The sequence below is a fragment of the Carettochelys insculpta genome, chromosome 9 (assembly GCF_033958435.1).
Source record: "Carettochelys insculpta isolate YL-2023 chromosome 9, ASM3395843v1, whole genome shotgun sequence".
NCBI lineage: Eukaryota > Metazoa > Chordata > Testudines > Carettochelyidae > Carettochelys > Carettochelys insculpta.
This window is the reverse complement of record NC_134145.1, coordinates 16517341-16531305: the sequence shown is the minus strand read 5'-3', so window position 1 is coordinate 16531305 and position 13965 is coordinate 16517341. Positions and strand designations below refer to the sequence as shown.

General features: G+C 38.9%; 1 protein-coding gene across 6 annotated transcripts in view; it reads right to left on the bottom strand.

Annotated features, from left to right (window-relative positions):
* The window catches only part of NFIA (nuclear factor I A), a 338556-nt gene that overhangs the window by 149488 nt on the left and 175103 nt on the right, over positions 1 to 13965 (bottom strand). For all 6 annotated transcript variants that reach the window (XM_075003033.1, XM_075003034.1, XM_075003030.1 and 3 more), the window contains exon 3: positions 10062 to 10127. In XM_075003033.1, the coding sequence (XP_074859134.1) occupies positions 10062 to 10127 (66 nt within the window). The remainder of the gene's footprint in view (positions 1 to 10061; positions 10128 to 13965) is intronic.

Genomic DNA, 13965 nt, shown 5'->3' with positions numbered 1-13965 from the left:
ATGAAACAAGATTATAATGATGAACAGATGGCTCAAGCAGTCATGCCAGAAGGAAGGCTTTGAGATGTTCAACCCCTGGAAGGCATTCAGGGATGGAGTGTTCTCAAGGGATGGACTCCACCTGAATGGGGAAGAAAACAATACTTGGAGCTGGAAGGGAATTTTCCCCTGGGGCATATTTGAAGAGATCCTGGGGGGAATTTCACCTTCCTCTGTACTGCCTCTGTCACTTGCAAGTTTAAACCAGAGTAAATGGTAGATCCTCTGTAACCTGATGTCTTTAAATCATGATTTGAGGACTTCAGAAACTCAGCCAGAGGTTGTATGTCTTTAACAGGAGTGGATGAGTGAAATTCTGTGATTTGCAAAGTTCAGGAGGTCAGAGTAGATGATCATGATGGTTCCATCTGGCCTTAAAGTCTATGAGGTTGTGAGGAACACATTCTATTTAAATAGAAATTAACAAAACATCATATATTCTTATATATATAAGAACTGGAGTCTACAAAATAAGTAAACTGAGTGTGAAGAGATTAATCTAAAATGTAACTTCCACAACCCTACCAGTGAAGAAACTATGCACTTTTTTAAAACTCTACTAAGGAGTGCTAGTAAAATACCAGAAGCACAAGCATTAACAGTAACATAGCTCCTTAATACAAAGTGTGCTGCAAAGTCAGATAAAAACACATTGAAACACTTAAGTCAAAGCAGAGGCTCTTATTTTTCATAGCCAACCATCCTGCACCCTTCCCACTGGGTCAGGAACAAACTAAAATTGTCCATATGCCTACTTTAGGAAAAAAAAGAAAAGGACATTTTCTTAAGCACAGTAACGCAAGCCTTGGATCAGTGGCTTGCTTTATGACAAGGTTGTTCACATGACAATCACCCTCTTAGCACTTCTGAAGTCAATCCCCAGGCTTTTTGTAACAGGAAGTGTAAAAGAGGATGATAGGGAAGAAAGCATCATAAACATTTACACGCACCTCTGTTAGTGGAATCCAGCTAAATGAATGTCAAGTAATGAATTCTTCTGATAAATGACTGATTTCAGAGTCTGCTTTTATCTACTGATCCTGTATTTATAGTTCAAGCCTTTTAAATTAATACATGAAAAAGGAATTAAACAGCTCATTATCATATTTCACTGCAGTTCATAACACCTTCATCAGACCTGTTAAATGAAGGAGTCAGTTCAATGAAGGAAGCTAAACTATACCAATTTAAGGGTATAGCAGGCTGACAGGCTGGTGGGTAGCATAATCTGGGAGATTTGTGAGGAATAAAAATGTCCACATTTGGACCAAACTACTCTGTTCTCTGGGGTTTATTTACTTATTTTTGTCTCTGTCTCATGTTACAGGCACGTGGAAATTTTCACACCCAAAGACAAGCTGGAGGGGGTTTTCTTTTTGATGCCCCCCCCACTTTGTTTTTAAACATTATGTCTGTCCCTTAATAAGCCCTCCTTTCCACTTGGCAAAACATTTATATGAAAGCCAGAACCACAAATAAACCTTCTCCCTAGTTGCCCTGCTTCATGGTGGTCTAGCATGGTATCCTAGAGGATCACTCAGCTTGTGGTCTGCTCAGGATGTAGTTGTTACACTGATTAAATAAAACTCTCAGCTGTGACTTGAATAATGAGCATTTCATAAAAATAGGTGTGTTCAGCATAGTTTTTTTGTGGTAAAAACTGGGAAAATTTTCACAGCTCTGGCTCAGTTTCGAGGCCACTGATTACCGGGAGCACTAAGAGCTGAGGATTGGCTAGTGTTAAAGTAGAAACACCTCTTGTAGACCAGCTACAACATAGAGGGAGAATTGACAATCCTGGCACTTCCCTCTGTATGCAAGTTACTTGGGAGGAAGCAATGAACAAGTGGAGCCTTGGCTTTGCTCTGATTCCCTGGTCAGCCGAGCTGAGCTGGAAAAGGGCATGAGGCAGTAGTGATCTGCTAGTGCTATCATCCAGGAGCAGATCACAGAGGCTCTGGGAACAAAATGAAGGGCAGGGAAGGAATCCTGACTCTCTGAGGCAGAACTCCTTCGCAGACAGTGCTTCTGGTGCAGCACATCTACAAGTTGCCCCCGACACAGGGCATGAGGTATTTAACTCCAATGCTATCTGGGGCGGTACAGAAATATGCGGAAAGCGATAGAAGAGCGGCTGAATATTAGTAAGTTCTGAAACAAGTAAGAATATTTGCAACTTTATTTATACACCTTACTACTGGAAGGGTTCACCACCTTTTGCCTCTGCACACATACAGAGAAATAAAAACACGCAGTCCAGCCACATTTTCATTTCTACTTTTCTTTGCAGCATTCAGACCAAGTGTAATGAATGTTTCATGTCTTTCAAGCACTGCTTTGTTTTGCTATAAGCATTCATTTCGTGCTTTGAATATTTCCTGTCAGACTTTCCTCAGATGATTTTTGGGGCGGCGGGGGAGGGGAGGGGCGTATCAGAATGCTTTGCTTGTGAAGGTTAATGGTTACAAGCAGTGAAAACTGAAGTCCTCTGACAATCCTCAAGTCTTAAATAATGCATGTTGGTGATGAGGCAAGGCTCCCTACTCGGCCCTGGCAGTAGCTTCAGAAGTGACCTGAACTGACTACCCCCTATCATGTTGGTTGACTATGACCATTCTTTAAAGCTGCCAAAACAGAGTGTCCTCGACACAGTGCCTGCTAATAATAAGAAGGCTAAATTGTGAGCAGACAATGTAAGAGAACATGATCTGGAGAAAGGGGTAAACTGTGAGGTGGCAAAGGTTTCAGGTGATACTAAACTGCTCAAGATAGCTAAGATGAAAGCAGACTGTGAAGAACTTCAAAAGGATCTCACAAAACTGAGTGATTAGGCAACAGAATGACAAATGGAATTTAATATGGTTAAATATAAAGTAATGCATATTGGAAAAAATAACCCAACCATACATAAAATATGATGGGGGCTAATTAGCTACAACTAAGCAGGAAAGAGTTCTTGGAGTGATTGTGGATAGTTCTCTGAAAACATCCACAGTGTGCAGTGGCAGTCAAAAAGGCAAATAGGATGCTAAGAATCATTGAAAAAGGGATAGAGAATAAGACAAAGAATATCTTATTGCTGTTCTACAAAACCATGGTATGCCCACTTCTTGAATACTGTGTACAGACGTGGTCACCTTATCTCAAAAAAGACATATTGGCACTGGAAAAGGTTCAGAAAAGGGCAATTAAAATAAACAGGGGTTTGGAACGGGTCCCCTATGAAGAGAGATTAAAAAGACTAGGACTTTTCAGTTTAGAAAAGAGGAGAGTAAGGGGCGGGGGCATATGACAGAGGTATATAAAATTATGAGTGGTGTGGAGAAAGTGAACAAGGAAAAAATATTTACTTGTTTCCATAATATAAGACCTAGGGGACACCAAATGAAATTAATGGGCAGCAAGCTTAAAACAAATGAAAGGAAATTCTTCACACAGCGCACAGTTAAAATGTGCAGCTCTTTGCCAGAGGAGTCTGTGAAGGCTAGGACTATAACAGGGTTTTAAAAAGAGTTAGATAAATTCCTGGAGGTTAGGTCCATTAATGGCTATTAGCCAGGATAGGTTAGGAATGGTGTCCCTAGCCTCTGTTTGTTGGAAGCTGAAGATGGATGGCAGGAGAGAGACTGTTACCTGTTCGGTCCCCTCCTTCTGGGGCACCTGGTATTGGCCACTATTGGCAGACTGGATACTGGGCTGGACGGACCTTTGGTCTGACCCAGTATCACCGTACTTATTTTATGTTATTAACCACTAACATCAAATTAAAAAGCATGTGCATTAAAATCTTGACCACAAATGCATTTGACTTTGTGCATGAATCTCACTGAAAGTATGGTAACACACTAGAAAGATGTGCTTTCTTTCACCAGTCTGTTTAGCCACTTTTTGCACAAGGCCCATGAAACTGGCTGGGAAATGGGAATAAAATGCAGCAATTTTTTTGTTCTAGAGTGTTCTGATTAAAATTCTGTACATTCTGTTTTACGTTAGAAAGAGGAACTGGACTGCAATCCCCTTGAAATGAAACAGGATGATTAAATGAAAGACTCACAGCACACTTTTATAAATTTTGTGGCCAGGTATGCCTACATTTCTTTGAAACATGGTCTCTAAGGCTTACTACAGACAACTGATTACATCTTTCCCACAAATAAATACTAAGGTACACTATAATGGACATAAAATAGAATTTGCCCTAAATCAAACCTACATTAGCTAATGTCTACTTCTGGATTAAAATGTCCTCCTCACCCTGTACAAAGGCACACTGAACAACTGCACCAAATCCCCACTTTATAGGACAAGAAATCTACCATAACTTTACTCTCAGGCAACAAAATAACAAGAGGCAGATCTTCGAAGACCACCTTTCCCTCACCCAATTAAAAACAGCAAAAAGCTTTCACTATACTGTAGCTAGAGTGAAGTCCTTCTGATATTATAACAGATGAAAATTAAAGGTGTCAGGCAACATTTTTCAAGACTGCCCAAGTTTCATCGGAGCCTAACAGATACCTCAGAACCTATCTCACTGAATGTCAATGACCCGCTCCTAAGTGCTTAAATCATGTCCATACTACACATCTGTATCAGTATGGTTATATCATTGTGGGGTACTGAAAATCCAGCCCCCTAAGTGACATAGTTATGCTGAACCAACACCCTTCCCCCAACCTCCACTGTGTTGCTGGAAGAGCTACTCCAACTGACATAGCTACTGCCTTCCTGAGAGATGAATTAACTACACTAGCGGGTGAAGCTCTCCCACTGGCATAGGATTGTGTTCACTAGTGCACTACGGCAGCCTGTAGCACAGTACATGAAGACAAGCCCTTTGGTTCCTATGGCACTTCTGAAAATTTTAGCCATCCAGATTAACTAGTGAGTAACAAACGCCTGTTTTTCTTATGCTCCCTGAATTCAGTATGCTTTGGGCACAGACATTTGCTTTCCAGGACAACCTTCACATGCAGACTCTTGTGTAATGAAAGATGTAATGCCCCCCAGGGCCATGCAGGAAGCAGTGGGAGGTACTCCTTGTGATGCCTGTTCTATGGATGCAACAAGCACTCCCTGTCAGTGAACCTCTTGCTTCACAAAGAGATCCTTCCCTCACCCAGTCACAGCCCTGCTAGAACCAAGGCTCTGCATTCCCTTGCACCTACACCATATTATGTCTGCCCTGAGCAGCCTTTTTCAGGGAAGCAGGCAGGGAGTGCAAAGAGTTCCCTAGATCCATCCACACCTCCATCTCAAACATGCACATTACGAGGGGCAACAATTTGTCCCACTGCGGTTTTCAGCACTGAACAGGTATGTGGCATTTTTGGGGAAAAAAAGCGTTTCCCTCTTTCATGTTTAATATCCACAAGCAGCCCTACTTCAGCGGCAATGTTTACGAGTTGAACCTAATTACTGCAGGGTTGAAAAACATGTATAGTGAGTTGCTTCACATCATTGTTTGGTCTTGTTAAATGCTATGAAGAACAAGGTGCCTTTCATTACCTGCAGTGGTATGAAGTTACTTGCAGCTTAATTAAAGCAGGAAGAAGGCATTACCGTGAAAAAACATTTGATTTGGGAATTACACTATTATATTGGTTAGTCAAAAATCTCTCCTTTTATGGATTATGTATAAGTAGTGTCTTTGGTACGTGGGGATAACCAGATACAAGGGTTTTTTTTCTATTTTTTTAAAGGCATGGGAAAATAAAAGTCAAAAGAAGGCTAAAAAAGTCACATATGAAAAGAAGCTAAAGCTCCGTTTCTAGCCAGGGAAGCTGAAAAGCAACAAGAGTATGGTCAGTCCATGCATGCTGGCTAGACTTGTGGCAGAGCATGAAGACAGTGACAGTGCAAATGTGCACAAAGCCATCCTAACAAGTCCTCCAACCAGCAGTGTCAGGATGCATCCTGTGATGTCTACAATACACCTGTGCACCTCTTTGCCAGATCTCTTGAAAAAAAAATTCTTTGTGCTTCTGTTAATTGTAGCAGGGTTAATAAGATAGGCTAAGCAGTTGCTTGAAGCTGTGTCTTAGCAAAGGCTAAAATAAAGAAATGAGTGGCAAGGGCTGTATTGGGAAACACTGATACCATTTTTTTTCTGACTGCTGGCTCTGACTGACAACAACCATGAAACCCAATGGAGAAGAACAATGACTCCAAATACAAGAGTAATTATTTGCATTAGCTTCAGTTTGATAAAACTGAAATGGATGATTCTTCCTAATACTACTTACAGAATTTTATACTATGAATTAAAATGTACTAAAGAAGACCTTGTTCAGGGCTGTACTGCTGACCCTGTGGAATCTACATTACTCAGGCTATGCAAAATAGCCATGTTTAATAAATAACTTTAGACTTTACGGAGTGGAACAGAGAGAATATTAACAGGAAAGCAGAGGGGTTATGCAACCCTCACAAGGCTTTTCCAGATTTTTATTTTTTTAATGAAGGTATGTGTGCACATGTGGGGTAGTGCTCTTAATTGACATGCTTCTAGACTCCTTACATAAATCCATGCAATATGATCTGCCCTCAGTCTGGTTGCTCTGCTTTTGAATTCAGTGGGAGCAGAAGTATCCCAGTTATTTTCTTAGATTTTTAACAAACTTCCCTCTCTGCGGGCACAATCCAACTCCCACTAAAATCAAAGGTGAGACCACCCTTCACTCCAGAGGTCTTTGGCTCTGGGTCTATGGTAGTGGTCTCTGGGAAGCATTGAAAAACGCAGTGAATGACTTCCGCATGCACTTTTGTGCACGCAGTTTTTCATTTTCTAAAGCCTGCCATTTTGCTTTCATCCTTGTGTTCAGCAGTGAAGAACTGCAGGGCTGCCTTGATCTCCATGCTGGATCTGATCTGCTGCAAGCTGTGGAATGTGTGTGCATTACAATCAGCTCAACATCATTGGAGGGATCAGGCCTTTTAGACCCAACAGCATGTTTTGGTCTAGGGACTCTTCCATACAAACACTGCATATTGCAACTAATCAGATTTAAAGATTCTGTTAGTGTGAAAAAAAATACCCATTACTAAAACAGATGATAAGAATAATTTCCCAGTTTATTTTTAAAGGGAAAAAGTATCATTGCCAATAATTCATTAAAGTTTGTTTTACAAGAAGCACTAAGGCTCCAAAACTGACATCTTTAGTTTTATTGGGATTTTACACATTTTACATTATTCAGTGTCATTGCTGCTTTTTGGGGTGGTTGTTGTGAAATGTGCCTCCTGAAGACTGAGCACTGCATGTAAAGAGAGCAGTTGTTGAGTGGCTGCAAAAGAATATCAACCAGACACAAAATAATAATAGAACACCAGAGTCAGAAGGATTCAGGGTGCCTAGCAAAGTCTAAATTAAAATGTGACCTAATAAACAGAGGCAGAACTGGCAGAGCAGATTTCACAGTTTAGTCAATTCATCTCCAAACCTGGCAATCCTTTTGCAATAAATTATAATTGTTGTAAAACAGCACTGATCAGAGAAGCGAGACATTGCCACTCAGTAGTCAGAAAAATCTTTTCAGATGCTGTGGTTGGAGATGAGCAGAACAAAGGCCCACCACAGATCTGGAACCTTTCAAATTTCAGAGGAAGAAAAACAGTGGCCCAGAATGCCAGACATCTCATGAAATCACCTGATACCAAGAGATTTCCAGTGTGAAACTGACATTTCCTGAAAACACCTCTTAAAATTTTGATATTACTGGATATAACAAACACTAGCTCTGATTCTGCCTTGAACTTGAACCCCCAAACTTTAATCACAATGGAATCCTGATCTGAGCAGCAGCATTTTTGACTCATCCCTACATGTGGTTTGTTTATTAACTAGTCAAGTATTCAATATACACATTCCAAATGTTAAAGGAAATAGCAATGCACCATAGAGAAGAAAGGCTGCAATAAAAGCAATCAAGTCAAAAATAACTCTGGTAGATTTATTGAAGGAATATGAGAATTCTTCCCTGTATGTATAGGAATGTTATATACAGCAGGCTCTTTTACAGCATCCCCCTAATGAAAACAGTTTTTAATGGAATAAAGATCTCCTTCCAGGACTGCAGTGACAAATGCTCCTCTAGTTGTGTGAAGCCATGCTATGTAACTCTGAAGAGTGCACCACTCATTTTCAGAAATCAGAAATTGCCCCCAAAAGAGTGAAAGGGGCTTTAGAATGCAAGCCCTTCAGAGCACACATCACAAGCCTCTTTTCCATGTTTAGATAGCATCCAGCACAATGAGGTCCCATTCTCCACTGGGTCCTCTGAGTCCTACTATAATAGAAACACTTATTGCTAATAATAATAAATACAATTCTTAAAAATGTTAGAAAAATTGAGAATAATTAGGGATTGTCTCAATTTTAATTCTTTCCAATGTTGAATGTCATCATTTCTTGATTCCAAGAACTAATGAAAATAACGATCTGTGGTAACAGAAGGTACAGAATTTCAAATGCCAGAGAGGCCAATAAGAGATTATGATTTTTATTTTTGGTTTATTTCTGCGGGAGGAAGGGAAAGAGGTGTACTGTTCTTACCTCTCACTCTTCCCTTTGTATCTTCACCTATCCTTTCACAGAATCAATTCCCTAGCTCAATATCTGATTGCAAATGATTCTTTAGGCTCTTTTACCATGGAAGCCAGCTGCAATGGCTATTCCAAGAGCTCAGTGCCACACATCCATTACTACTACTTTGAAACTGTCCAATCTTAGAATACTAGTACCATCTCACAGTACTGACCTTTTGGCTTAGCCTTTTTCAATGGGACTTCTATGCTTACAATTCCCTATTAAAACAATGTTGCAGTCTCAGGGCAGTATTCTTAAAATTCATAGCCATGTGGCTGCTTTCTCTTCAGGTCAAATGTCTGTCTCCAGAAACAATTGTTTTAGAAATTAAAAAAAAAAGAACAAAAAAAGAAGCAGCAAATTAATATTTTCAGTCCTACTGCATCATTTCTCAACATGTAATACTACCACCTTCTCAGGAGCCTGCCGAGGAAAATGTAGACAGTTCTGAAACACTTTACCGCTCAAGAAGTGGTTAATAGTTTGAGTAGCTGCTGTGTTCATAGATTTCCAGTCCTGCCTCAATAATGTCAGTACTTCAGCAGAGCTGCCTGTCAGCTTTATTGTATGTATTTTTGTGGACTACAGAGAAGAGGTCACAGAAAAGTTATACAAGTTGAACCTCTTTAATCCAGCACTCTCTCATCCAGCAACATCCATAATCCAGCATGATTTTTGTTAGCTGGACAACCACTTACTACAGGTCTGGCCAAGGTTCCCTTGGTCCCATAAAGTTTGTTCACAGCCATCAGTCCTGGCTGTCAATGTTCTGTGCTGTAGTTTAGCTCTAATTTACGCCTTCTAAGAGCCCAGTCAGCAATGAAAGTGTTGATAAGGTTGCTAGACCTTCTGTGGTCCAGTAAATTCTCTCGTTCAGACCAGTCACGTCCTGAGGGTGTCAGACAAGAGAGGTTCAATCTGTACTACTCCAAAGCAACTATTTTGTTTTGCAGAATGATTTGAAATCCTGCAATCTAAAAGGATGAGCTGAACAGAAATTGTTATCAGGTACTTTCCAATGTCCTGCTATCATGAAAACATCACTAATCAAAATGATGTTAAAATGAAAGTAATGTTGTACACAACCCCTGATTTAAGACCCATGGATTGAAAGCCTCTGCTATACTGAAATAAGCCCCAGTCTTGTATACAGCAGACTCTTTAACAGCATTCCTCTAATTAAAACAATTTGTGATGGAATAAAGATCTCCTTCCAGGACTGTAGTGACAAATGCTCCTCTACTTGTGCAAAGCCATAGCATGTAACCCTAAAGAGAGTGCACAGTGCACTTTCAGAACTCTCTAGTCAATTGTTCAAAATACGAGTCTTTCTACATTAGACAGAGGCACTTATTACTTGAAAATGTAAATTCTTGCAACTGTGAACATGGACTATTGTAATATTCCTCCAAAGTAGCAACAGGTAAGAACTTACCATTTTCTGGCTGGTCCTTAATATCAGCTTCACTTGGCTGGCTGGGACTTTCAGATTGACTTGAATCTGAAAAACATAAAATACAGCCAAAAATTACAGGGTCTGCTGTGGAAAGTAGATCACAGGCGCCAGACTTCCTCAAAAGGTTGAAAGTACAAACTAAGGAAAGGAACGCTGCACTAGGACGCAACAATGCCAGGAGGAGCCCAATGCACTGCTCATATTTACGCTAGGAAGAATTGTACCTTGTTTACAGCATTGCATGAGGTGTTCAGTCTGTACATTAACATAAATAAGGCTTACTGAAACCTTCCTCTTAGAAGAAGCCTGATTTAAATTACTTTCTACATTTTTTATAATTCAGTTTGTATGTTGCATGCAAACCCGAGACTTAACACAGTTCAGAACCAAGAGCTGAAATGTATTTTTAATTGGCATATAAAAGTAACAAAGCACTGCGAGTTAACATGTTCTGATTATTGTTTGTATGTTACAGCAACATAAATTCATAATGCAGATAGACGCCTGATTCTCAGCATTCTTTCACTGAGGGCACAGTCATGTAGCACTCTGAATGAACGGCATTTCTCCTCATTTACAGCAGTGTTTAGGAAGATCAAATACTGAACTGCCGATTTCAGAACATGCACCAATAATGTGTTCTACAGGTTCCGAGTTAAAAGTCTCCAGCTAACACACTAATACATTCGCCTGAAACAACAAAGATACTTTCTGTTGATGAAAGTTTGTTTGCCTGCATTCACTTTCTTTTGTACTAAAAAGGTGCCTTTAGTTAAAAAAGAATATTTTAACAAAAGCTTTGTATAAACAATATGTTTGTTTCATAATCATTTTTCCACTGTTTACTCTTCAAATTGGAAAAAATTGACGTGTAAAAATATTTTTTTAAGAAAAATTCAACCTCTCAATAGGTTTTCTTCAGAACTTCAGAAACATGTAAGAGTTAAAGAAATCACAACTAGTTTTGGATAAAAGAACAATTTGGGATAATTTTAAACTTCAAAAGAAGTTTTAACTCACTACGCTCAAAGAATGAAAACATTTTTTACCGTATCAAAAAAAAAAATCTGTGGTGGTAAATCTATTTCCTCACTTCACCTTGACTGTGAAAGGTTTAGAATTAGCTATCTGAAATTGGACTACATTTCAGTAAGAAGTCAATGCAAGATCAAAAGGTCATGACATTTAACTGTGATTAAATTGAAAATCTTACTTCTATTGCAATAGAGAGATAACAGTACCCCTTCTTTTTCTTTGTAGTATTAATAGCACTGAAAGAAGCAGCACTACTAGAAACCTGGGGTCAAGCAATGCTAATTTATTGCTTTTAAAAGGGCCTTTGCTTTTAAGCAAATGAAGATTTTAATTACCACTGAGTACTATGAAGAAAGTGCCTATTTTAAATACTTCTTTTTTAACCTGCTGACTGTATCTATTAGCTAACTTGCAAAAGCTTAAAGGACAATTCCATAAAAATTAAACACTACATTTAATGACAGGTGCACATAACATAATTTTAATAAAGTTTGTTTAATAAAGTAATGTATAGCAAAGAAAGTGCTGGGGTAGTTAAGTTTATTTAAAATTAAGATGAAGTTCAGCCAAAGAAAGAAAGAAACAAACAAACAAACAAAGAAAATGTGCTGTCACACAACATTACTATCTACCTCTAAAAACTGACTTGTCCTTCATCTTCTATATTTATTATTTTAATCAATTCCTAAAGGAAGTTTGGCAAATATTTTAGCTTTATTGCTATCATTTTATTTTAAACATTAACTTTGCAGGTTAGCACTATTTTATGCACTCAAAGCTCAGATCCTGGATAGCAGATATTTCATACAAGCCCATCCTCAGAAGTGTCACATTGAGTACACCCTATTTTGACAGACATGTAATGTTTCTGGTGCCTCAAGGGTTACAAATTCAGTTAATATTCAAGGACTAAATCAACATATTTCATTGCACAGGACACACATTATGGTTTTTATTCCTTCAGCAAGCCATTGTTCAAACCAGTTTGACCTTTACAACAAAAATAATCTTAAAATGTTGTAAACATAATTTTTAAGAAAAGCAACGAAACATGGAAATAAGATGAATAACTCAAAAATATTTTAAAATTCATTTGAGTGGCAGGCAGCGGGGATGGCCGATCACTAGTATATGCAAGGATGCCAAGCTACGAACTGGCACGGTTCTGACACCCAGCGCGGCACCTTCTCTCTTCATCGATGTTTCATCTCCTGTACTCAGCACAGAGACACAGACTTTCTCTCTGGATTCTGAGATACAAAGAATGCATTTTTGTATATGTTTAGCGCTGCTTTTTAGGCATCAGAATTAGTGGCACGCTAATCATAGTAAGCCTAGAATGTCTGATAGCATATTGAGTCTTGTCTTCTTCCCCCCCGCAACATCTCGCTATTAATCCTATTTTTTTGTGACCCTTCCTTTCCTGTAAAAAATACGCCCACAAAACAATGCTCTTGTAAATTGGTGAAAGACAATAAAATATGGTAAGATGTGTTCTTTGAAAATACAATGCTACAGATCACCGTAAGACGCCCAAAAATCTGAACTGAGAAAATGTCTGCTCAGAATTGTCATGCAAGGTACTGTCTCATGGAAACCCCAGATAAGAACACTGAAGAAGGCACTTAGCCAAAATGTTTCTATGCAGAATTTTGTTTCCCTGGTTTTATTCAGATGCTGCAGATGATCTGGCACATATAACTGTACCACCACACAATTAAAGGATTGGCAAAATTCAGTGCCATTGTGTTTTATAACCTTATTGAGCGAGGACTACATATTTTGTTCATAGCCCACCTCACTTTTTCCTGAGTTGGCAATACCTCACACTATTTTTCATGTTGACTAAGGAAACTTTAAAACCCCAGCTCTCTGAATGTTTTATGTCTTGCAGGTTCTGATATTGTGGGTGGGGTGCCAGTCCTGCTGAGTCAGTTAGCCAAACAGGTGACCAGAGAAATAAATTACGTTAAGGCTAGATATAATTTATATAAATGAAAATTTGTTTTAGACATATTTTCATGAAATCAATAAAATCACACATTATAAAGCATTTTAATGCATTTGATATTCTCTTCTCTATGTATTTGATAGCTGCTTTTCTCAATACACTCTACGCTTTATGCCTATTTTCTTTAGCAACGACATTGCCAGTTAAATTCTACCACCTGCAATAATTAGAGCCATTGAAAAACATACAAAACAAAATATACGGTAGATGGGAGCCCCTCTTGAATCCAGGGCCCCCTGCGACAACTAGTTTCATTGGTGCCCGAAGCTAGGGCTGGTAGGAAGCCAAAGAATCTGTATATTGCAATAAAGTACATGTTATTAAGGGGTGTAGTTAAATGATTTCAGATGGAGTTGGAAATGTTATAGTAAGGAAGCACTACAAGCAGTGCTGATTTTTTCTTTTTTTTAAAAATCCTGGAGTTTAGTTTTATGTTTAAGGAAGCTTAACCTTGAGTAGCAGCATTTTTTAGTTTTAAAAAAGCCCAACGACAGAAATTTAACCCTAAACTAGCCAAAGTTTGCATGTATGAGTGCATTCAAGTTACTGGATTATGAGAGCTCAGGTGGGGCTGATATCAAAAATGATCAGAGAGCAACAGACTGAAACGAATTTTGAAACTGCGTTTTAAACTATCAGCAGCCAATTACTACTGGGGGAGGGGGTGAAAAAAAAAGATAAAATGGGTCAGATTTTCTGAAGCAGCCTCTGATACTGTACCAGTATTTTCTGTGCCTCTTAGGATCAGACCCACGTTATCCCAAAGCCACTGTGGAAGATATGAGTTCGATTTTGAACTTGACCTCCAACTGCGAAAAGGCATGGTCCTTTAGCTCA